The sequence below is a fragment of the Lissotriton vulgaris genome, chromosome 10, assembly GCF_964263255.1.
Source record: "Lissotriton vulgaris chromosome 10, aLisVul1.2, whole genome shotgun sequence".
Lineage (NCBI taxonomy): Eukaryota > Metazoa > Chordata > Amphibia > Caudata > Salamandridae > Lissotriton > Lissotriton vulgaris.
In genome coordinates, this window is record NC_141698.1 from 999,599,686 (window position 1) to 999,625,725 (window position 26,040).

Consider the following 26,040-nt stretch of genomic DNA (forward strand, 5'->3'; position numbering starts at 1 on the left):
CCCCGAATCTGGTCCTGCCTTGACGGAGAGATCTCTGTTCCAATGGCTAGCCTCCATTTATGGAGCTAGCCAATGGGACAGGGGGCGTATTCAAGAGTCCCTAACTGAAGACTAGAGATTTCTCTGGGGGCGGAGCTTACGCTCCGTGCCCCAGGCGAAACCTAAAAACGGGGAGTGGGCACAGACAATGCTAGACAGTGCAGCAGAAATCAGCATAGATCGCAAGATCCTGATGAGTCATCTGGAAACATTGGACACGAATGAATACATTCAAGTAGAAACTGCCGACACCAGAGTTAGCGAACCTCATAAGATATACGAAATAACACTGCGTATAGAGGGTGATAAGACTAGGAAAATAAGGGGTCTATTTTGGGATAAACTCTCAAAAGGCTATGATATCCTGTTAGCTGAAAAAGATTGGCCCCCGGAGTTTGTCAGGGAGTGCCCTCGTGGCGAAGAAATGATTATGCCTGCCTTCTCGAATCACATTCCGATTCACACTAAATATATATATGCAAGGAAATGGGCAGTGGCCCAGGCACCATCATTATATAAAAATCATGTAGGATGGGATGAGGACTCTGCTCCTCACAAAATCCAGTTAAAAAGTCAACCGACTGCACAAAGGCAGTATCCCATTAAGCAAGAAGCTAAAAAACAAGTCAGGGAGATTTTAGATCAACTTGAATACCAGGGGGTGATTGAAACATGCACCTCTCAAATGAACAATCCTTTGTTTCCTGTCTCCAAACCAGACAATTCATATCGTCTAGTTTTGGACTACAGACACCTTAACTCATGTTGCAAAACATTTGCAGTACAGAATTCGCATAGTGCTGCACTAATTAATAACATAGTTCGGAAAAAATATAAAAACGACATTAGATATATCTAATGGTTTCTTTTGTCAAAATATTACACCAGAAAGCAGATACTTGACCGCTTTCTCAGTAATGGGGTCGCAGAAAAATTTCTGTAGGCTCCCACAGGGATTCAAGAACAGCCCAGGACTATTCTCAGCCAGAGTAACAGAGTTACTACAAATATATGATGATGAGGCATTATCTTATGTCGATGACATCTATATAACAGACGAGGACTTGGAGACTCACTTGAAAAGAGTGAACTCCATAATACTAGGTTTCGCAGCAGAGGGTTACAAATTCAAATTTAAAAAGTCAAGAATTGCCCATCTGACAGTATTATTTTTAGGATATGAATTATCAAGTGAAGGAAAAAGCCTAGCGGACAACTTCTTAGAGATGTGCGCTGTACTCCAAGCACCGAAAACGCTGAAGAACTTACAATCGATTCTAGGCTTCCTGAATTTCGGAAGAACTTACATTCTAAATTATGCGGAGAGGGTTAAACCTCTCTACGAATTAATTAAACCTGATTTTAAACCAATCAACTGGACTCAAAAACACACAGAAATTTTGAGATCATTGCAAACAGACATGTTAGCTAAAACTAAATTAGAAACACGCGATAACACACGCAACCTTGTAATCCGAGTCATCCCAGGAAGATGCGGATTCATGTACCTGACCTCTAATGAGGGAGAAAAGGTACCAATAGCTTACAAATCTCACTTGTACACACAAGCAGAAAAAACATTCAGTCTCACAGAAAATACTGTGAAAGCAGTACTAACTGCAATAGCTAATGAACGAGAACAAGCACACGGCAAAAGGATCAATGTCCTCACAGCGGAATCCACCTTCGAGGCGCTATTCAGCCCAGTAAACCTGCCTACAGTGTCACTGGATCCGAAATGGATACAGTATGTAAATTCTCTTGCTGCGGACGACTTGAAATACTATTTTGCTCCGCAATTCGAAAAACTGAATGATTTAAAATATGAACAAGAATATCCTCTGCCAATCGAAATTCTGCCTCTCCAACAATACTCCTGTATAATGTACACAGACAGATTTGTACAGCACTACAACGTAGAGAACAAATCCTACGATGCAGCCTGCGCGATTGGTAAAGGTCGCTGGCTGTGCGGTAAATTCAGACCGAAAATAACAAAAACTGAATCAGTGAGAAACTGTTCGGCTCAGCGAGCTGAAATAAGATCTTTAAAGATGGCGCTTGAAAATGCCGAACATGAATTCCCGACACTAATCGTGTGCGATTCGCATTTTTGTGTCAACTCTTACAACAACAAGTTACAGAGCTGGGTTCAAAATGATTACAAAGATGACACAGGTGCCACAATCAAGCATAAAATGCTTTGGAAAAAGGTAGTTCTGTTACAGAAAGAACTACAAAAGACTCACGTGATACACACTCTGTGTCATCAACGTGATGGCATTCACGTTGCAGGGAATTCATTGGCTAATACAGCCACAGCGGAAGCAACTAAACCGGCTTCCGTAGCCACAAAAAAGCGTTCAGAAAAATACATAGACTGGGAAACAATGCTGGCAGTAAAAACGTCCTCAAAGGGCAGCTGTGCAGCACTACCCGTGAACTATCCACTCAATTATGCATACGTAATTGATGCAAACTCCGTTCCTTTTGCTCGAATCCCTGGAGTGGGGGATAGGGTAATTCCAAACACGAACCGGAGAGGTTTCCTCACACAGGAAGCACATATGGGGTTGGGTCTGAGACACCAAACAATCAGGGACTCTCTGAAAGAATTACAATCAGAGTACTGGTGGCCGGGGATGAGCGTAGATATTCATTATTTTGCAAAAAATTGTGAAGACTGCAACAGAGATCGCAGTGGAGAACCGGCTAGCGTAGTGTCAGGAACCCTAATAGAAAGCATAAGGCGATCTATACGCATATCACTACCAATATATTGGAGGGTCTAGCGCACAGTGTGTTCTCACAGTGTACCCAAAAGAAACAGCTTCAAACCAAATGTATTAAAGAAAAAAGAGTCATCCCTACAGTTATCAAGGAGGGATGCGCATCAGTCACCACACGGAACCGCCCTTCATCATTTGGGATTCCACCAAGGCCATTGCTGGGATAGCCCATCAACTGTCACGGTCGGGGGTCCTGATATTGGGAGGAGCTCCACCGCCGGGCAGTAGGGTCTAACTGGGGTCTTGCTTCTCAAGTTATGATATGTAAATATCAAACCCTGGGGGACTGATGTTGCAGTGCTCAAAAGGTGTAAAATAGGATATACACTTAAAAAATGTGGCCCCAGCGCTCGGTTGACGCCAAAACTGTTATAAAAGATCTGCGAGTCTTTATCGGCACATACGCAATTGCCATGTTCTATTCTGACCAGGGTCCTGCTTTCAGCTCTCGAGCTTATGTAAATGTAAATGTAAGGTCCATTTATACCGCGCTAGCAATCGCTCCAGGGAGCATCTCGGCACCATTAAAGGGTCAACCAGGTGAAAAAAGTTGCCTTACTGCTTAAGGAGACTGAGACCGGAGTCATACTAGTGCTCTGGCCATTGAGTCTGGAAGGTTGTAAATCCACGTTTTCAGTTGTTTACGGAAATCAGATTCCTTGTCCAGGGCTCTTAATGGGGTGGGGAGCGCATTCCATGCCTTGGCACCCAATACCGCTAAGGATTTACCCCCGCGGGTCTTGAGTCTGAAACCTGGAATGGTCAAGAGATTAGCATTTGAAGACCGTAGTGTGCGGTTTGGACAGTATTTGACAAATTTTTTTCTCAGGTACATTGGGCCTGAATTATGCACCGCGCGAAAGGTGATTGTCAATACTTTGTGGAGGACCCTTTTGGTTATAGGCAGCCAATGTAGTACATTGAGGGCTTTAGTTGCTGAAGATATCCTCCTTATAAGGAGGCTATGGCCAGTATGGGCGTTGGGTTGCGATACTCTTGTCCATCACACCCCGAAGGTAACAGTGTAGTGGAAAGAAAAAACCGGGACATAAAGCAATCTATAACAGCGAAGGTATTAGGTTCGGGTGATGGGTGGGTCAAACATTTAATAAGTGTCCAACTCAGTCTAAACAATTTGCCAAGAAATTCTCTAAAAGGTTTCAGCCCATACTAACTATTGTTCGGAACTAGAATGCACATTCAGGACTTAGATAGTCAGGTATCAGTGGTAGAAGATAAGATTAAAGACGTTGACATCAAAGATCGTTTGGCTGTTTTACAGGACTTGAATGAAACAAGAAAATCCTTAAGCAACATAAAGTTAAAGCAACAGCCAACTACCACTGACGAGGCACCACCAGCCCCAGCAAGGCCTGTCTGGATTCCAAAGATTGGGGATCTAGTCAGAGAGAAAATAGCGGTGAAGAAGGAATTTGGGCCTTCTTACAGAAAAGCAGTACCTGTCTTAGCAATCAAAGGAACAAGATCAGTAGTACTACCGCCCCTTGCTGGTAAAAAGGAGAACAGAGTTGTATCAATCGACCTGGTAAAACCACAATCATGTGGCCTATAATCAACAGTAGGCCAAGTGGACTCCCAAGAAACAACAGAATACCCAAATTTACAACAATCCAAGAGGTTCAAACTGAAAGACTAATCACATTCGATAAGCCTGCAGTGCACAGAGAGGGACTATGCAATAATGCCATGGAACTCGTGCCACTTGGAACACAGATTGAAACAGTTTGTCATGAAACACCAGTCTACAATGATGTGGCATCAGAATGTGCTAACGAAAGACAAATTGAGAAAACAATTCCAACAATTGACAGAACTGCCTCTCGCTACTTCATCAACTTCGATACCTTTTCTGAAGATCAAAACGACCCCAAAGTGATGCCAGAAACAAAGACTTTTAAAGAAAAAGCAACAGAACTTTTTCATCAACTCAAGGAAATTTACCTTATCTCTCCATGGTTAGAGTTCTGGTTTGGACTAGGTGTATTTTTCCTCCTGCTTTGGCTCATCATGGTACTTTGTTTGGGAAAATTCATTGAGGGAAAATACAGTCCGATGGACACAGCAAGTCAGAACATCAACTTAGTCCTAAAACCACACAGATCATCCCACATGATGAAAAGAGAACTATCAACAGTAAATGTCACAGCCATTCCATGTTCCATAGATGTTAGATGTTAGGTTGGTCTTTTATAGCGCTCGGCTACTCCAAAGGAGTGTCCCGGCGCTTTAATTAGTGACCAGAAAAGACAGACATCAACAACATAGGACAGAACTACTGCAATGAGTAGAGAGATCCAGCACTGGAGAGAAAGAACACTATCGGGCAAAGAGCCAAGTTTTAAGGCCCATCCTGAAGCCCAGTAGATTGGATGTACTGAGCAGTGACAGTGGAAGGAAGTTCCAGAGCTGCGGAGCTCGCAGCCTGAAAGAGTGGCCTCCAATGCGAGCCTTTTTTACTCAGGGAACCTCGGCTAAAAACAGAGACTCAGACCTCAGAGAGCAAGCCGGATGGTAAAAGGCAAGTCTCCTTTGAAGATACTGAGCTCCCGTGGCATGCAGGGCCTTATGGGCTAGTGTCAAGGCCTTAAACTCTATCCGCTTCCGGATGGGCAGCCAATGGAGCGACTGCAATAGGCTGGATACTCTGGCACGTCTGTGGAGGCCAAAGATAGCCCGCGCGGCCGCGTTCTGCACCACCTGCAAGCGTTGCAGGAGATACTCAGGCAGGCCAAGATAAAGGATGTTGGAATAATCCAATCTTGAGCCAATTAATGCCTGGACCGTAGTCCTCCTGTGCTCTTCCGAGAGCAGGGGGAAGAACTTCCGGAGCATTTTGAGGAGACCAAAGCAGGTTCCCGAGAGAGCCAGAACCTGGGATTTTAATGTCAGCCCATTGTCGATCTTAACTCCCAGATTCTTAGCTATCTGGGACGAGTGTGCTGGAGGGAACATGTCAGCAGGCCACCATTCATGCCACTCTGGGTCAGATAAGCAACCGAAGAAGAGTATCTCGGATTTATCTGAGTTGCACTTGAGGCTGTTTAGCTGGAACCATTTAAAAACAGCCCCAAGGCACTCACGGAAACTCTCTCCGTCGAAATCTTCTCCTTTCTGACATGAAAAGAGGAGCTGGGTATCGTCGGCGTAAGATACGATCTGGGCTCCGAAAGACTCCACCAATGTCGCCAGAGGGGTCATAAAGATGTTAACCCCTTCGCTGCTGATGACAAAGCCAGCTCGTCATGGGCTTTACCTGCGCTGTGCTTATGACGAGCTGGCTTTGTCATGAACAATGGGAATTCAGAGAGTTCAGCACCCAGCGGGAATTGCCTGTAGCACTCAAGGTGTTAAAGAGAGTCGGGCTCAACACGGAGCCCTGAGGGACTCCGACTCCCAATGGCGGCATCTCGGCGGAGCTCGAGGAGGCCCAGACCTTTTGTCGGCGGTCAGCTAAGAAGGATCTAAACCAGCTGAGCACCGTCCCCCTCAGACCGATCTCATAAAGTCTGGCGAGGAGACCCTCATGGGGGACGGTGTCGAAAGCCGCCGACAGATCAAGCATGACGAGCATGACTTTGCCTCCCGAATCCAGCGACTCTTTAATGGCCTCAGACACCTCCAGCAATGCCGTCTCAGTGCTTAAATTGGGGCGGAAGCTAGATTGGAAGGAATGTAGAAGATCGTGGGACTCCAAATAATTGGAGAGCACGATATGTACGTGTTTCTCCAAGATCTTAGCCAGTGCGGGAAGAAGCGAGATAGGCCTATAATTGGAGAGATCCCCTAGGGCAAGGCCAGGCTTTTTAAGAAGGGGAATGACCATTGCCTGCTTCCACGCCTGCGGGACCACCCCTTGACTCAAAGATAGATTCAAAAGCGGGTTTGCCAAAGGATTTACAATATCCGCCATTTTCGCCAGGATTTTGGCAGGGCAAGGATCCAAACTAACCTTACTGATAAACAAATCAGCTTGGCACAGAAAGGAGCAGACTATACAATCCTGAGCATCGAAAAACTTGAGAGATTACCATTGACAATGTCAGAAAGTCTTGTTATTGAATGGATAATACACTGGATTATCACAATTCCGATTTAAAAATTGCCTTGAATACATACCGACTGGCCAGTATGAACGATTGGGTAAAGGGTACATTAAGTCAGCATGGAAATTACCATACACACACACATGCTATAGTGACAGCAACAAAAATCTATTTCTTAGTGGTGAAAACTGCAAACATTCACTAAGCGGTATACTTTTGTGCCAAGGTATTAATTTACACGGGGCCTGTGAAGGAAATTCAAACAACCTTTCATGCCACCAACATGTCACACCTGCAACGCAGATAGAGCCTTTCTTTAAGCAACTCTCGAACGGGAGTTACATTCTAATAACGGATCACAGCTGTTGTGGCCTTTTGCCAGGGAAAGCATATCTCGTAAGCGTAACTTCCATGGTCAAATGCTGTATGCAAGCATTGTTTCCAAACAGCCCTGGAGACTCCGAGACTCCCATATGGCCTCGTTTGAATGTCTCTTCTATATGAATTGATACTTTAAGCAGAATTAAGTCTGTGCTTTTGCAGACAACAGTGCCCATCACGTCATCAAAAGAAACGTATGATCTCCAAGTTGCAAGGACAACATCAGAGATTCATGACCTTTTGTCAACAAATTGCCCCGTGCATTTGACAGAAATGCTTAGCCAAATTCTAAATATGTCAAGTGCCATAGGCATCCCAGGCATATTTAAGACCATTTTTTCGGGACTGTTAACACCATTCAAAGCAATTCTAGGAATCATTCCTAATTTTGTCCATTCAGTTTTTGGCGGCATACCCCTGATTTTGGGACTGGTAGCAGGCATTTTATTTTTGACCCTCCTGCTCCGATATGGCAAGCCAAAACACAGACATGACTCCGGCAGGGATGGAAGAAACGATCCTAGCAAAACGCTACCGGGACCACATAACTAGAGTCCTTGGATTGGCCAGGCTGAGAGATCTGAACATGACCTGGTTTCTTTCAATCAGACCTATATGTCAGACCTGCATCTTACCTGTGCTTCGATGTATGTTATGCGGAGAAGAATGCGTGTAAGACACCTGTCTTGCACTTCCATCCACAGTACCAATGGATATCGAAACTTTGCTAAGTCCTGTAACGGCTCACGCATTGTGTTGTCCCCAGCGGCTACCAATCCTGATGACGGCATTCGTTGAGACTCCTGTGCTACGACTAGGTGGTGACAGTGGAGCGAGAAATAAAAGCAACATCACCCAGGTACAACCTTCTGTGAGCATTGCTGATCCAGACACCGATGATCGCAATCGTTCTCACACCTGCCAAGTTACAGCATTATCGAACTTGGTCGAACTGTCACCTGATTTTGTAGACCAATTCTTTGAGAGCCTGTCTGATATGATGTTCTCCCGTGAACAGAAACAATAATTTTGAAAAGCTTTCCGACACACAGCGTTCCCATGAACTCTGAATTTGCCCTTCAGTTTTGATCAACAAAAACTACTGAAAAGCGTTGGAACTCTACTCCCCAGTTCACCGAGAAATTATTTTTTTAATTGAACTATTTTCCAAAATATTTACCTTTTTTCTGGCACGAAATTCTTTGCTTAAAGTAGAACTATTCATAAAGAAGAGAACTTCTATTTTTAGGTAGATCTAGAGACATAATAACTTTACATCAGCCTCTAGCACATGTTACAGCAAATGCTTTTATATGTGATGAAATAATCTCGCCCTTCTTTTCTGTATAAAGAGATATTTCATGTGTAATTTTTTCGCAAAATTGTTCACTGATTACATATGCTATAATTTTTGAATGATTTCTATGCTTAAAGACGTACAGTACCTATATTTTCATGTATTTCAAAATACGCCATTTCAAATGCAAATATGTATTTTGGGGTGGGCAATGTTACACATGCATCTTATTGCTTTAGTTCTTAGTAATTTGATGGACATAAATTTGTGGAGTGGGTGTCGTGTTCTAATCTAGGACCCCGATCAATACTGTGACCTTATGCCCCTATAAGGCTATAATCCATTCATACCCCTATAATGGCATACACGATCAGAGCCATATTTCAGCCACATTTCTGAAACTCGCCTCTGCAGCTCATTACAGTAGATGACACAGCAGAAGCCACTATCTTAGATTCCTAGATTACACTCCGAGTTCTTCAACAAGATAAAACTCAGCAACCTGGGAAAGCCCCGCTTGCTATGTTTTGATTAGTAATAGAACTCTAATGAGCACTGAAAGGACGATCACTTCCTAGGGACATCTTTATTGACGTCTTATGTCCAAAAACTTACGTCAAACAAGGCACCTTTCAGGTATAAATATTACCAACGTTACCTTAAGCAAATGCGGCGACATCGATGATAGCGATGGTGTGGTGAATACAGGAGCAGAACAGATGTCCCTTGCAGAGCCCAGCAGATGCAAGCAGCCCACGGACGCTGCCCCTCCTCCTCCTTGACGCGCTGAGAGAGACGCTGTCTTTTCTCCTGCCGAGAAAATCCAGCTCCGGCGTTTCCAGCCTACTCTTGCGATTGACTGGGATATCGAGTCTCTGGAAGGAGATACAAGACCTCCAACATTCTATTTCAGAGGTATGGTGTTGACTAAACCCTTAGAGAGAATTCTTGAAGCAAACCTTGGCAAAACCAACTTAACTAAAACTGCTACTTACTTACTCCCTCCCAAGTATTAGGCTTAGGTCAGGTACACTGGGGTAGGCGTAGTTAGAAGCACCAGTTGAGTACGTTAGCCTAATGTATATATGAATGTATATATTTTATTCATTTTAACCATTGTATTGCTAAGAAACCATATCAATGCTTTTACAGTATTATTTTGCAATCCTCATTTTACTGTACGCACTTTTTATAATAACTAGTCTTGCAACTGTGGCAATTCATTTCTCTTGCATGAGAAGAAAGACTGTTCAATAAATAATACCTTTTATTGAAAACGCCCGTCTCTCTATTCTCTGCATCTTGGTGAAAGTAATCTGCACAACTGACTGAGTAAAATAACTGTCTATTGTTTCACACGACTCTAGAGATTGACTCTTATTCTAAGGAGCAAAGTTGTCATGTTTATGCAGTTTTTGGAAAACTGAATCCCTTCTTGTCTGTACCAGGGAAGCTGATCACTTCCTATTCAGTCAAGAAAGTTACCAGTGACCTCTGAGCTAGTTGGTACAAACCCAATTAAGTTTAGGATAGTCAGTAGAGACCTGGAAGACCGCACTTCTACGTCTATACTACTGTTTATGTTATTCCAATGCGCAGGGCCTATAGGGAAAATAGGAACTACACTACAGCTTACCGGAATCCGAAGGCGAAGACTTAGAGCCGGAGGAGCGAAGGCTCCGGTCCGGCAAGCAGCCCCTAGACCCAGAACGGCAGTGAGAGGAATGCCGAACCTCCAGCAACTTCCGACGCCGCTCCCGCAAGGCCTTCGGGTCCATGGCTCGACAGTCTCGATAGTCCCTGTAGTCATGATCGGTCTCCAGGCAGTAGAGGCACATATCGTGGGAGTCCGCCATAGACATGTTACGGGAGCACGACCCACAAGACTTAAAGCCGGGCATCCCTACGTGCACCAGGAGACAAAAGGAGAAGACAAAAAGTCTCAAAAGAGTAGTAAAAAAATGACAGAGGTACGTGCTCAATCCGGATATGCGCTTTCGGCGCGGAAAAAGTAAGAACTGACGTCAGCGCGCATGGGTGGCGCCTAAGAACCCTCCGTGACGTCGTCTCGGCGCTGACGACGCCAGTGACGGACGCGGAGCCACATGACGCCACCTACTGACTCGCAGGGGTACTGCTAAGCAAAAACTTTCCGGATCCAGTCTGACGCCTGGGGTCATTCTAAGGTAAGGAATCTATCACGAATGTGTCTCTTTCAGATAAACAAATTAGATTGAACATGTAAGATTTGATTCCCTCATGGATGATTAGCCGCGCTCTACAAATCCAGATTGACTGATTGAGTTCCCACTAGAAAGTGAGTTACCAAAGATAAGTAACTTGTTATTCTGATAGATACTTCAAATCAAAGATTCTTCACCTTATAAAATAGTGTGACCACTTTCTGTAGTTCTGGTCCTCAGCACTAGCTTGTCGGGGAAGAATGAAGTATACGGCAGGTTAAAACAAAGCACAGGAGCTCCCTAAACTGTTGAGTCGAAAATGCAAAGTTAGGAGCTCTAACAGGCAGCTGTGCATTTGGCTCAAAGGGAGGACACAAAAAAACGAGGACGAAGTTCAAGTCGCATTGTGATATCACAAAAGGCTTTGAATGCGAAATGTTGTAACCGTTTTAAGAAATGCATCGCAACAGGTGATTTAAATAAAAGGGCTGATCCAGCAACTGCAAAAAAGTAGACATAGCTGACAAATAATCCTTAACAGTGCCCAAAGCAAGTCCTAGTTGGGCCAGGGATAAAAACAGAAACAATTTAGACAGTTTATTTTGTACTGGGTCAATATGAGGGGTGCCACACCAAGCCACAGGTTTCTCTCAATGGCTGATGCACAGCGATTTGGTTGAGGGGCGCCAAGATGACATTGATGACCTAAGGAGGGAGGCAGAATGCCATCAAATGCTGCCTCTTAACCAACAAGCATAGAGATGTAGATGCAGACTGTCTTATTGCTGCAAGAGAAGATGCTCCAAAATCAATGGCTTGATCGGAACACAGATGCCCATTCTCAGGCGTTCTGAGTACCACTCCCTCCTCACCCAACCTGGTGCCACGAGGATGCCTTGGGCCCGGTTGTTTCTAATCTTTTTCGGAACTCGGAGCAGGAGAGGAAGAGGTGGAAAGGCATACAGAAGCCCCAAACTCTGCTGCAGAAGGAATGTGCGAGAGAGGGAGGCCTCTTGGCAACTCCAACGCGCAAAACTACTGACATTGCACGTTTTCTGCAGTGGCAAAAAGATCGAGCTAGGGTTATACCCATTCTTGAAAGATGCACTGCACCACTTCCATGTAATTGCCATTCGTGATCCACTAAGGGTTGTCACTGGCATTTAAAGATCCTGCCAGGTTTTGCCCCCACAAGGAAAATCGCTTGCTTTCTTATGTTCTTCCTTTGACTTACTCGCTGACTTTGACTATGAGAAGCTCTGCTGTGGGAACGACGGTTCTATCCTTTCAACTTCGATCAATCACGGAGTGGAGTGCTCAGGGGTTTGGAGACCGAGTTTTACATTATGGTCTGGTATTGCCCTCAAGTTCATGTGTGCGCAGTCTTTGCAGGCCTTGGAGTTGTGCTCTGACCCCATCCAGCAAAGGCAGACCTCGTCGGGATCTATGTCAGACACAGCTTGAAAGTTGTAATCATAGAAAGTGACATTTCCCCTTGCACACTTGATTTAAGTGAAAACGTAGTAGTAAAGTGTCTTGTCAAAGACGGGGGAGTAGCTCTGGATCAGCATCGGAAGCGCAGAAAGAAAAAAACAGACATCAGCGTGTCTGGATGGCACTTGTATGTGACTTCACCGATCACTTCCAGAGTGGAACAACACTGCAAGAGACCACCTTCTTCTGTGCATAAGTAGTGATTGATATGTTGTGGTATTCAGTCTAACACCTGGGGTATATTCAAATGGTGAAAAATCAGCAGTTAGAAGTATGCATTAGAAGATGACTCCGTGGTTAGAGGTGCTAGCAAAAATTGTTTCATAATAGTAAATGATTACGGTATGGGGCCTTTTGTAAGTATCTCAACAACAGATAATAGTCTGTTCAAATTAAGTGATTCCAACTGTATTGATCGTTTGACGATTCCTGCGGAGTGTTGCCAATCCCCCTTCGAATTTAAAGAAAACATAATCGGATTGTAACGTCCCTCTGGAGGTAAGTGACTGCCTTAAAAAGAAAACAGGTCTTCTTATCCAGTCCTTTATGTTTCTCGAGTGGAAAATCTTGGATGTAGAGCATATGCCAACATCACTATACATTATTTGAATACTGTCCAACTGCATTAAGCGTTCACACACCAAAAAAGGTTAAAGGCACAGCACTGGCACATGAGGGTCCAGCGCACACATTTGTTTGTTTGGGGTGTCCTACTCTGTAAATAGGGTTATGATTTTCTTTGCTGCAATGCTGAAAATGTGTAGACATCGGAAAAGACAAACTAGAACGCTTTGCAGTCTAAAGGAACAAACAGGACCGCCTTCACAATACACATGCTGCCAAAGCTATCACTGCAAAACATTTTCTGGGTAAAACTGTTTCACAAAGATTAATCATCAAAACAACTGTCCACCTGAGAACAGGGTCGAGCTCAGAACTGTCTTACTCGATGTGCATTAAACAAATCTAAGATGCCCATTAGGCAGGGGGCTTATGCCACATCTGGTCCTTAGCTGCTGCCGAAAAGGCCCAAACGATGCGGACGGGTTAACATGTTAACGTTTTGGAAACTGAAGTGAAAATATAGAAATGACTCTTAGAATGATGACCGTGACTTCCAAAGCCTGCATACCTATGAAAGGTCAAAAGCTACAGTAGTACTGAAAAGTTATTTCCCTGGTTCGCAAACTCTCCTGGATGGTAGAGAAATGCCTCCAGCATTCAGACTTTAAAACAAATATAGAGGGCAAATGTTGAAGGGACATAACTTTATTATGCTGTTTGTATCCATTTACGTACTGCCTTCAAGTTAGACTCCTCCACTTTTGGTGTTGCGGTTACAGAAAATATTATGGATCACAAATAAACATCAACCAACGTAAGTAGGCATGTATTAACTTTGGAAGCAGAAATAAACATGATATGTATTGAGAATTAGAGAGCAAAGCGAGTCAGCCCCAATCACACATGCTCAACATGTATCTTGGTGACCAAAGCAAGCCATGACTTTAGGGGCTCGTCAGCAGTCACCACAGCAAAGCAGCACTTATTGGTGATTCAGATTAACGAGGCGAACCAATTAGAACCCAAATGGTAATGCCAGGATTATGTATGTTCCCTTCTAGCTTTTCCAGTTTTTTAAAATCACTGCATGCTGTGAAGCTCTCAGGGCAAGCAGACTGCTCGTTATTGGATTAGAAGTAAGTAAAGTATGGAATGTCACCTGACTCTCAGTACTGAGAGACTTTCTACGCAGGTCCAGCTGAAAAATAAAGAGAGGTCAACAACACATGAATGCATCTAGAGCAGAAAAGTTTATGGGAGGCTTTTTGTGCTAAAAATAACAATAAATATTCCCTGGCTCTAAACCTGTTCTCATCATACTCGTATCAGCACTTTAAAACGTATGAGCTGCTGAGCAGCGCGCGCATGCACACGCGCGCACACACGCAAACGCTAGGATTGAACTGTGAAACACCCATGATTCTAAACTGGATTGCTAGTCTCGGAGAGAATGCTCTACTTAATAGAAAGGAAGGAAGGACAATCTGCTCTTTCAGGTTCCAACCCTTAATACAAACAGAAAGGATTGTGCACTCTGTGCGCTTACACAAATAGGGAGCTGGGCATTTCAGGGCCGATTCGCCAAGGGATTTGTGAGAGCGGCACAGCAAGGGTACTAACTACTTCACTGACTCCTAAATGTCTTTGTGAATGGGCCTCAAGATGCACTGCCCATAGACTGACCTTGCAGACCCCCAGACATGGCTGAGATTATGATACCAAGCAGGGCATCAGTGTGCTTCATAAATTAGTAAATACTTGACCATAAATAACCCAGAGCTTCAGAACGCTGATGCCACAGTACTGGACAGCACAAGGTAGCAACCAAACAACATGCCTGGTATAATAAAAGCTTGTTTTAATTTCTGTGCATGTATGTGGCACAATAAACACGCTGATACACAGAAAAACAAATGCATTCATTATGGTTTAGAGAAATATCCTTGACACAATACACAAAAAAACACAAGAAAAGCATATCCCTAGGAATATAAATCTATAGGCTTCACTGCACGACCAACTGGCTGGGGTCCTGGAAAAACAATACGGAACCTAAAATGAACGCTCACTGACAAATTCTACTCTTAGAGGTCTGTCATGCACGTTACCACGTACTTAACCCCTTCGATGCGGATGACAAAGCCAGCTCGTCATGGGCGTTACCTGCGCTGCGCGCATGACGAGCTGGCTTTGTCACGTAAACCGCGAATTTCGAATCTTCAGCGCGCAGCGGGAAGACCCGCTAGCGCACATGCGGTTAAGGAACGTGAAGCATGTGAAACGGCTGGACCTTAAGCACATCGATTACAAACAGCAGGAGCCTGGGTGCCCGCCCAGAAGCAGCTTGGTCACTCTTGGGTGGCCCATGCTTTTCTTCGAAGAAGTCTTTCTAGTCACAAGGTAAGGTGAGTCCTCCTCTCGGAGATAATGCACATGGGCTGCGACTACAATGTTAGATTATTTTCCCGCAACAGGGTGAGAATGGAGTAAGTTTAAGTACAGAGATGTCTATGCATGTGGAATGTAAATAGAAACTGCAACAACCATAGGTGTCCAGGGTGGAGGGAGGGCACATACGAATCTACAGCTCTACATGCCAAGAACAGATGCTTACAGGGTATATAACAATCCATTCGAGGCATGTGCGTTGTAGATACACATGCTTTGCATAGACTGTATAGCTGTACTGTCCCAAAGCAGTGGCTCACCAGTGGGGGTTGAAGTTGTCTGAAAATTCTTAGCACTGCCTGTCCTACATTAGCTTGATAGGGTGCTGACACATCCATACGAACAAGTTACATACCTTCGGTAACAATTTATTTGTAAGAGACATATATTAATTATAGATTCCTTACCTTAGAATTACCCCCAGGCATCAGACTGGATCCAGAGAATTTTTCTTCAGCAGTAACCCTCAGTGTCGGTAGGTGACATCAGTCGACTCTGTGTTAGTTGTCGGCGTCATGATCACCAGGATGACGTTGCAGTATCTACTGTTTGTTGCAGTACCACATGGCGGTGGTGTTGTCCGTGAACACCTGCGCTACTCCTCCCCTGACAGAGGGAAGGAATGCCTACAGTGCAAGACGAATTGCCCAGAGCTCCAGAAGGTTGTTGTAAAGCTCAGACTATGTCGGAGACCAGAGGCCTCTGAGCTCCGCCTCTCCCATGTGGAAAGCCCCATCCCAGAAATGACGCATCTATCACCACTGTGAACTCTGGTTGGGGAAGGAAGAGGGATTTGCTGTTGACCCAATCCTGGTTCGTTAGCCACCACTGCAAATGGGGTGCAGTGCCCACCGAGATTTGGAAGCAATGGGAAAGATTCCCCTGATGCTGTGCCCACTAGAACTTCAGGTCCCACTGCAGAGCCTGCATATGCCACCTGGAATGATCCACCAGCAGGATGAAGCAGGCCATGACGCCCAGCAGCCTCATGGTCATTCTAACCGAAACCCAGGATACAGGCTAAAACATTGTAATCATAGCCTGAATATCCCGGACTTGCTGGCCGGGAGGATAAGCCCGAAACTGCGTTGTCTCAAGAACCGCTCCGATGAAAAGGAGCTACTGAGAGGGAATCGGGTACGACTTCGGCAGGTTGATAGTGAACCCCAGTGAATGCAGGAGGTCCACTGTAGTCTGGGGGTGGGAGACGACAGGCTGGGGCGAGCTCGCCTTTAACGGCCAGTCGTCGGGATAGGGGAAGACTGATACCCCTAATCTGCGCAGATGAGCTGCGACCACCGCCATCCCTTTTGTGAACACCCGAGAGGCGCTGGTAAGGCCAAAATGGGAGCATGGTACACTGGAAATGCTTGTGGCCTACTGTGAACCATAGGTAACGCCTGTGGGCTGGCAGAATTGGGATGTGAAAATAGGTGTCATTCAAGTCCAACGCTACCATCCAGTCTCCAGGGTCGAGGGCAGGCAGAACCTAAGCCACAGTCAACATTTTGAACTTCTCCTTCCGGAGAAATTGGTTGATGTCCCTGAGGTCTAAGATAGGACAAAGGCCTTTGTACTTCTTGGGTACCAGGATGTATTGGGAGTAGCAATCACAACAAACTTCTGGTAGAGGGACTCGTTTGATAGCCCTTTGGCCAAAAGGGCTGTAACTTCCTGACGGAGATGGGCCAAATGATCCACTGTGGAGAAGTGTGAGAAGTGAGAAGTGTGGCTCACTGGTTAGAGGAGGCATACCCTGAAGCAGAGGTCAGACCCCGGACCAGGGTTCAATTCCCGACGCGGCAGGGTCCTGAGCCCAATTGTCCACGGACTCGATAATTCTCGCTTCGGTGCCTGCTCGAATCACGGGCTCACACTCTGCAACTCTGGGCAATAGCTTGCTTAATCTCCACAACGGCCCCCCGCGGCGGGATGCCTGGCTTTCACATTGGGGATACCCAGTACGGGTTATCTCACAGGGAAAAGCCAGGACGAGTTCCCAATGCAATCGCCGAGATGCCCTAGGGTAAGTCGAGCGCTATATAAGAACACACATACATACATAAACTGACATGTGATGGAATGTTGGTGGCATGAAGAGGGGGATAGTCTTGAAGGCAAGGGAGTAGCCCCTTCGGACTATCTGCTGTGCCAGTGGGGAAGGTGATGGTGCCAGTGGGGAAGGTGATGGTGAATCCTGCCGCCCACTGGCAACTGGTGGCCCTGAAAGGTCAGACTAGGAAGGTTTGGAGGCTGCTACAGAGGGGGCACTGGCGTACTGGCGTGCCTGCTGGCCCCCAGACCCGCGACGCTGGGTCCCACAGCTGCCAGGTGTAGATGTATAGAGGTATAGGCAAGGCTGAATGTTGTAGATGAAAGAGATAAATAATGTTTTGTACAGATGCATCTAGTGAGTCAACTGTTTGGTTATTACAGTAGATAACAAAACTTTTCACTGATCTGCGCAGTACGCTCTATTGGTAGTTTTACGCGCTTCCTTAGGAATGGCCATGTAATCTAGTGATAGATTTAGATATTCAAACTCTATGACTTCAGGAGCCAAATCGCCTGGTTGAACTCCTTAGAGGTTTGGACGTCTGGTTTCACCACGGTTCTGAGTAAGAAGGTTTGGGGTGAGGTGAAGCTTCTTGTGTGGAACTACTGAAAGTTCTAGTAGTGTGGTGAACCATGGTTAATGAGCCCATGTAGAAGCCACTAGAATGAGACTAACAGACGTCTGCCTGTCCTTCCGAACCAGAAATGGAAGTAGAGGGAGAGGCCGAAAAGCATAGGCAAATATTCCTGACTAATTCATCCACAGGACATTGGCTTTGGATAGAGGGTGTGGGAACCTGGAATGCGAAGTTTGGGCATTTTGTGTTTTGTTGTAAGGAGATCTATTTGTGGAAATCCCCACCTGTGGAAGTATGGGAGGAGGGCTTAAGGGTGGAGTTCCTACTCGTGGACTTGTCGAATCCTGAGGAGGGCAGCAAAATTGTTGTCTGTCCCAGTCTGCTACCAGTTGTATTTTGTGATGTATTGCCCAACGCCAAATGGTCTGTGAGAGGTGTAATCACTGTAGAGAGTGTGTACCCACTGTTTTTGTACATAGTACATGGCTGTCATATTGTCCTATAAGGTGAGGTAGAAATGCTTTGAGTGCTGGGTGAACAAGTTGAAGCTCTAGGTATTGTAAGTGGGCACCCCGCCCTGAGAGGGATGTGCCTTCTGTTAGAACGTTCTGTTGTACAGGGTCGACAAAGGGTCGCCCCTTTGATAAGTTTTGTGTGCTCCATCACTGCACAAATAAACAGTCTACCAACACTAGATCTTGTAGTTGACCCGGTGATTGATTCCATTGACATGCTAAGCATTCCTGTAGATGACGCACGTTTAATCTTGAATGAGGCACTATGGCAATGCATGACGCCATCATCCCTAGTAGTTGCATGAAAGTTCTGACTGTTTTGACTGTTAGATACTGATTGCTTTGGAATTCTGGTAGCAGGGTTTTAAAATTTCGAATCATGGCTGCATTTAGATAGACTTGACCTGTTTGAGTGTTGAGCATAGCTCCTAGATAGGGCTGTGCCTGTGATGGCTGAAGATGGGATTTGTGGGTTATGACTGTGAATCCCAGCTGATGTAGAAGATTTATGGTAATTGTTGACATCTGTGGTATGTGTTGGCTTTGATAAGCCAATTGTCTAGATATGGGAAGATATGAATTTGTTGTCGTCTTAGATGAGCTGGTAACACTGTAAAGCATTTGGTGAATACTCTGGGTGCAGTAGTAACTCAGAATGGGAGTACTTAGAATTGGCAATGCTTTCCTGCATTTACAAATCTGAGATACTTGCGATGTGCTGATGTGAAAATATGCACCCTTTAAGTCTAGTGCTGACAAAGTTGCCTTGCTGTAAGAATGGAAGCACTTGTTTAAGTGTAACCATATGGAAGTGCTCTGATAGTATGTAGAGGTTTAAAGGCCTGAGATCTAAAATTAGCCATAGAGAACCATCCTTTTTGGGGATTAGGAAGTAAAGGGAGTAAACCCCTTACCCTTGATGTTTTATTGGAACTGATTCTATAGCTTCTTTTGTTAAAAGAGCTTGTACTTACTGTTTGAGCAGTTGTTGGTGTGCCAAAGAGAGCCTTTGGGTGAGAGGTGGGATATTGGGAGAATTGCTGGTGAGCTTCAGGCAACAACCATGTTGGATAATATTTAACACCCACTTGTCTGATGTTATGGATTGCCAGCCGAGAAGAAACTGTTGTAGACGTCCCCTGACAGGTGTACGATGATCAGAGTAAATTGCAATGAAGTCACTGCTTGTTGGATGATGGGGAGGGGAGATGTGCCTCTACCTCTAGAGTTGTTACCCCTATATCCTCTTCTGGAATATCCTCTAGAGGGGGAGGATTGAGTTTGGGACCTGTATGAAGATACAGAGGCATTTGTGGATGTAGTTTTTGAACCTCCACTATAGAATGAGCGACTGAAAAAACTTATTAGAGGGTGTCTAAAGTGCTCCCATAGATTTAGCTACTTCAGTATCTTTTTTCATCTTTTCTAATGTTTCGTCCACTTGTAATCCAAAAAGATATTCTTTGTGAAAATGAGCATTTAATATTGTCTGTTGGACTTCTGGTTTAAAAGCAGAGATATGCAGTCATGGGTGTCTTCTGAGGAGGATGCTGGTGTTGACCTTTCTGGTGGTATCAGCAGCATCTAGGACACACCAGATGGAAGAGTTGGAGATTAATTTTCCCTCCTGCACTAATCTCTTTCCTTTTTTCGTATGCGCCTAATGGAGGTATTGGATTAATTCTTTCATTTTGTTCTAGTGGGCTCTGTGTTGGTTAGATGCCAGTGATTGGTTGTTTGAGCAGCCACTCTTTTGCCTGAGGCATCTATTAATTCATTCTTTGTCAGGGCGTGTCCTTATCTGACCCACATTCGTCAGCACCTGTTTCACAAGCTGAGCAGCACCCCCCACCAGTACCTGTTGCTGTAAGGCCTGTTCCTAAGCCGAGGACTGTGGCTGTGGACCAAGTTTCCATAACCGCTAAACCTCAGGCCACCAAACCGCAAATTCCTACACGGAACTCTAAGCCTGAAAAAGCAAATCCAAACCTGGTAGCACCCCCCAGACCCCATTCTGCCGAAACTCAGGGTTCTCGTCCAAAAGAAAATTTTAGAGGAGGTTATATAGATCTCCCTCCAGAGGCCAATGACTACGTGGTCGTGTTGACAGGCGTCCCTGTGATCGGCACTGACAAACACGAAAACCACTGGTCATTGAAAAACAAAATTATGCACTGGCTTAACGTCAATAGACCGATTCCCAATGGCAACAGAAGCCGGGTGATGATGGTCCGTAGAATACCCTGGGTGGGCCCAACCAAGAAATCTAAGCAAGGGGACTGTGTAGTTGTAACTTTCGAAGACCCACACACGGCGCACCATATCTGTTCCTGGCCAACTAGCGAAGACTCCTTAGTTATACCAAGGCCGCTATCCTATTTCTATCCCCCACGCCAAGTGCATACCCAAGTGGATAACTGGTCCTTGGTGCAGCACAATCCATGGAACGCCCACCCCACGAGGCAAAAGAATACTCTCTTGCACTGGAATGGCCTTTCAACCTACAATAGATATGGAGGCCTGGAGGAGGTCGATTGACTTTTTATGTTCCCAGTATGCCCACAACTAGTAAAAGTATCGTCTCCACAGGTTACAGACATAGTCGGAAATCCAACCAACGGCCCTCCAACAAGCCAAGCCGGGCTTCTGACTGTCCTGCCCCGGGCCATGGAACCAACCAAAATGGCTCTTTTAGATCACAAAAGAGTGGAAACGAGGCCAGATAGCCCCTGTTTGATCTCCCCACTTCCTGTACAATCTAATCCCATGGAGATCGACCTGCCTGTTAGTGCTGCCTCTCCAGGCGATTCTTCATTGAGGGTCTTATGCTGGAATGTGGCTGGCCTTGCACGTAACTTTGACAACCCGGAATGGAATACTTTCCTGGCACCCTATGACATTTGCTTGCTACAGGAAACATGGTGCCAGGAACCTAGACACAGAGTGGGGTTTTCGACCTTCTATGAACCGGCTGTATGTCACCAAGGTTCTAAAGGACGTCCATCCAGCGGTCTTCTTATCTGGATCAACATTGCACTAGACCTCAGTGTTTCACAAAGGACCACCGAAACACCTGACCTTCAATGGCTAACACTGCATTATAAAGGAGGAAGGAAACTAGAACTATTTAATATTTACCTAAGGGGCAACAGGAACGGAGGATGTCTAAACTCTTTAGGCTTAAGTAACAACCTGTCTGCCTGTGACGCTAACTCTCTCGTCCTGCTGGCAGGCGATTTTAACTGCTGTTTTGAGCCTCTAGCCAATGAAGACATTCTGGACACCAACGAGGAGGACAACAGGAGGGGCATCCCTACTTTGAACCTTGAACCGATCCCTAAATGGACACAAAAGGCGATCGACATAAATGCTCTTTGCATGGAGTATAACTTGAGAGCAACGAATGGGCGTTCCAAATCAGATCTCATGGGTGCCCATACATACAATAGGACAGGCCACTCATCCAGAATTGACTTTGTTATGCTCAACTATAACCTCTGGCCATACCACCACGACATGGAGGTTATAGAGACCTGTGACAGTGACCACAACCCTCTCGCTTTAACTATCTCTGCCCCCTGGCAATCTGGGTCTCAAGAAACTACCAACCAGTTATGGAAAGCTTCACATGAGATTCTTCCCTCAAACTGTGGCAGACGTCTTAAATGGGCAAGAGTCTCAGCGGATGAGGTTAGGATGTCACATGCCGAAACCATCTTATTAAAGGCTGAATCTAGGCTTGACAGCACTAATAGCGATAGTAAGATGTTTTTATCGTTATTTACGGAGACTGTAACGGCACTAAGTGGGCTGTTCATCATTCCCAAACCCAGCTCCAGAACTGCTTCAAAGGGGACCTTGAGAACAAGTGAAAAGTGGTTCACAGCCAAATGCCGACTTGCTAAGGGTAATCTTGTTGCTGCAGTAAAAGGTAAAGACCTTGCTACCATCAGGTCTGCAAGGCAACTTTATAGGAAAACTGTGATTGAGGCTAAGCGGACATATGATTTCAATTTTTGGCGCGACCTAACGGAGGCGAGCACAAGGAAAGATGCTAAGGGGTTTTGGGACTTGCTAAGATCGAGAGACAAGCCCATTGATCAACAACTGACTTGTAATATCCCTGGTGTTGCCTGGTTTGCCCACTTTTCGAAATTGTATTCGGCCCATACAGGGCCTTTGAAACCAGACCCGCTCCCAAGGCTCAGCTCCACAGATCTCCCACCAAATGAAGTCCCATTCACCACCTTGGAAGTAGAGAAGGCAATCAGGTGTACTGTTTCTAACAAAGCGGCAGGCCCTGATGGGATCCCAGGCGACCTGATAAAAAATAATCCCCCATTCTGGAGCAGATTAATTGCTGCTCTTCTTAATGAGGTTATGTTGGGGGGGGTCTTTCCCGGACTCTTGGAGGGGGGCTGAAGTAGTCCCCATTTTCAAGAAAGGTAGCAGGGAAGACCCAGCTAATTACCGCCCCATCAGTTTGCTAGATTCAACGCAAAAGGTAGCGGGGAAAGTGGTATTGGGCAGGATTCTGGAGTGGGTGGAAGAAAATCAGATATTGTCTGATTTCCAAGCGGGTTTTAGATCAGGGACAGGCACCGTCGAGCAGACATTCCGCCTTTTAATGCTCTATTGGAAGGTAGTGGTGCTAGGAGGGGCAGTTTATACTTAGTCTTCATAGACTTAAAAACAGCCTTCGACCTGGTTCCAAGAGCGTTATTGTGGAAGGTCCTCGACGAGTTAGGTCTACCTCCCTACCTGTTGGCCTTGCTGATAACATTTCATGAAAACAACTTTGTCCAAATCAGATGGGGTGCCCAGGGCGAAAAAACTCCGTGTATTCCAGTAGACAGGGGCGTCCGCCAGGGGTGTGTGCTTGCCCCCACTCTGTTTTCGCTTTACGTCAATGGAGTGGTGGAGCACCTTCTTCAACATCCTGCAGATGCACCATCCCTGGCTGGAAGGAAAATCCCGACGCTCCTGTTTGCGGATGACACCCTCCTGATTTCGAAATCACCTGCAGGCATACAGTCACTACTTTCCAGCTTTAAGGCCTTCTGTGACACCAAGGGACTGGCCATAAATATTGGCAAGACCAAATTTCTTGTCCTCAACCCCCCTAAGAAATCTGTTAAACCCCCCCACTCTTGACTCTGTTACATTAGAACGGGTCAGAGAATTTGACTATCTAGGCATACGTCTTTGTGATAGTATGAGCTGGAAGGCCCATCACCAAAAAGTGTTTCTAACCCATAAGAGGGTTGTTGGTGCTTTACTTAAAGAGCAGCGTGCTTCCTCCATAAAACCTATTGGGGCACTTCTTGATATTTACAGGGGTAGGGTTGTGAGTGCAGCACTGTATGGTGCAGAACTTTGGGGTACCCAGAGAGTGGATACTTTGGCCCACCTAGAAAATAAATTTCATAAAGATCTGATGAGGCTACCCCAGAGCACCCCCACAATCCCCATCTTGCTTGACGCAGGTACTCGCCCAATCTGCGAGCAAGCTAAATTACGCCCCTTACTACTATGGTCTAGAATCTGGAACGTCCCCGAGCTCCACAGTTATGCAGACGCCCTAAAAGATGTACTGTCCTTACCTGGCTGGCATAAGATCGCCTGGCTCAGAGAGGTTAAGAGGGCATTGTACAAGCTCGGTTTAGGAGCTGCGTGGGAAAATAAAACAGCACCTCCCAAACAAGAACTGAAGAAGGCTTACTGGTCTTGGGTGGATAATGAGAGACTTGGTAAATCAAATCACCCAAAATCTGTTGCCAATTTCTTAATGGTTAAAGATATCCCCTCCAGAGAACCATACTTGGATTTGATTCACAGTTCACATGACAGGGCATTATATTTTAAATTCAGGGTTGGGGTCCCACCTTTATGTCAGTTTACCTCTACCTGGAAACCACCATTGCAAACTGTACCGCATTGCCCATTCTGCGAGCTAAAAATTGAATCTGTTGCACACTTTTTATTTGAGTGTCAAGTTTATATGGCCCCTAGACGGAGGTGGTTGAAGCCTCTTTGTAGGAGCCTGGGAACTCGCTCACATCTGGAAGCTATAAGAATACTGCTCTCAGATACAAGACCCTTTTTTGCTATTTGTTTGGCTAAATTCCTAGGCTGGGCTTGGCGCATAAGATCTGCTAAACAACTGATGATACAGTAGAGAGTCCCTTTTCATTTTGTATAAATTTTAAGTTTCTCTCGTGTAAATATGAATGTTTTAACGGTAATATGAATTGTAAATTGCTTTGTTTCGACTATTGTTTTTATGCTGTCATGTTTTGCTTTTATGATATGTTTCTATATCGAAATAAAGCTTTACTACTACTACATTCTTTGTCTGGAGGTGGTGCATCAGCTGATGTTTGTGAATTTGCTCTTTAACAGGCATTACACACTACCAAAGAATCTGGTGTAAACTCACCCCTAATAGAAATTGGGTCAGATGGTGTTGGTTTATACTTTTTTTCAACCCTAAGTGTTACAATGCCTGCGCATGCAGGGCCCTTAAAAATATCCTCTACATGTTGTATCATACCATTTAACATTGGGAAAGACTATGAAGTTTTATGAGTAACCCCTAATGATTCAAATAGAAAGTCCTCCTCTAAGGCTTCTCTATTTAAGGTGACTCCATGGTATGTAGCTGCCCTGGCTATTAATTCCTGATATGAGAATGTGTCACCAGTATGTGAGGGCTTTACAGGAAAAAGATTAGGATCTGTGTCAACTGGAGGGTCTACATTGTAGTCATGCCATTTGTCTGTCTGGTGGTGCTTCATAACTCATCCCAGACATCAGCATCTGGGTCTGTGTCAAGAGAACCCTGAGGTGTGATGCTTAAAGGTTTTCCTGGTGAATAAGGTATTAAAGGCACAGGTGAAGATGGGGGTGGAGGGGAATGAGGCATAGTGTGGAAGGGGCTTGTAGCAATGTCTGTTTTCTTCTTTAGAGGAATTTTATATCCAGTGCCCTATAGAAAAGTAATCTTTCTTTTGGAGGATGGTTGTAGCGCAAGTTTTGGTACGATGCGCCCAGGCTCTGGAAGAATATGGATTTGTTTCTGTTTTGTATCCAGTCTCTCTTGCATTGTTCAAGAATCGGCTTCAGGTGAACTGGAGGAGCAGATTTGAGTTTCGGTGCTGAAATATTTAGAGTTGAATCAGGCTTCTCTTTCTTGTTCTTTGGAACCTAAGGTTTAGGAGCCGAACATGTGATATCTCGGCTTGAGCTGAAGCCGGAAGGCTTTGCTTGTGCTTTCTGTGCCGAGCCGGAGGGCGGGTTGTTTGAAGCAGGATCTCGATATCTACTGTGGACGAATGACTGTGGTGGCCCAGAATCCTTTTGTCTGGCGGAAGCAGACTTTTGTGTCTGGAACGGGGGTTGGGTACTCACAGCACCTTGACGAGCTGGACATCATGGGACAGTTCGAATTCGGAAGCTGAGCTTTGAACAGAGAAAGTCTCTTCTTCTTTAGCTGACAAAGCCTCCATGTCTTCCGGTTCAATATCTTGTTCTCCAAAGATGTTAGAAGGGTCTTCAATACTCTGCCTCTGCATTTCCCTACGTCGAGCCAGACGGTCCCGTAAGGTCTTCTTGGATTGAAACGACCGACAGG

General features: G+C 45.3%; 1 protein-coding gene across 3 annotated transcripts in view; it reads right to left on the reverse strand.

Moving 5' to 3' along the window:
- Positions 1–26,040, reverse strand: part of PHKA1 (phosphorylase kinase regulatory subunit alpha 1) — a 1,293,387-nt gene that overhangs the window by 260,107 nt on the left and 1,007,240 nt on the right. For 2 of the 3 annotated variants that reach the window (XM_086942008.1, XM_086942010.1), the window contains exon 28: positions 13,971–14,009. The exons of the other annotated variant lie outside the window; for it this stretch is intronic. In XM_086942008.1, coding sequence (XP_086798134.1) covers positions 13,971–14,009 — 39 coding nt within the window. The remainder of the gene's footprint in view (positions 1–13,970; positions 14,010–26,040) is intronic. 3 annotated transcript variants of the gene reach the window in all.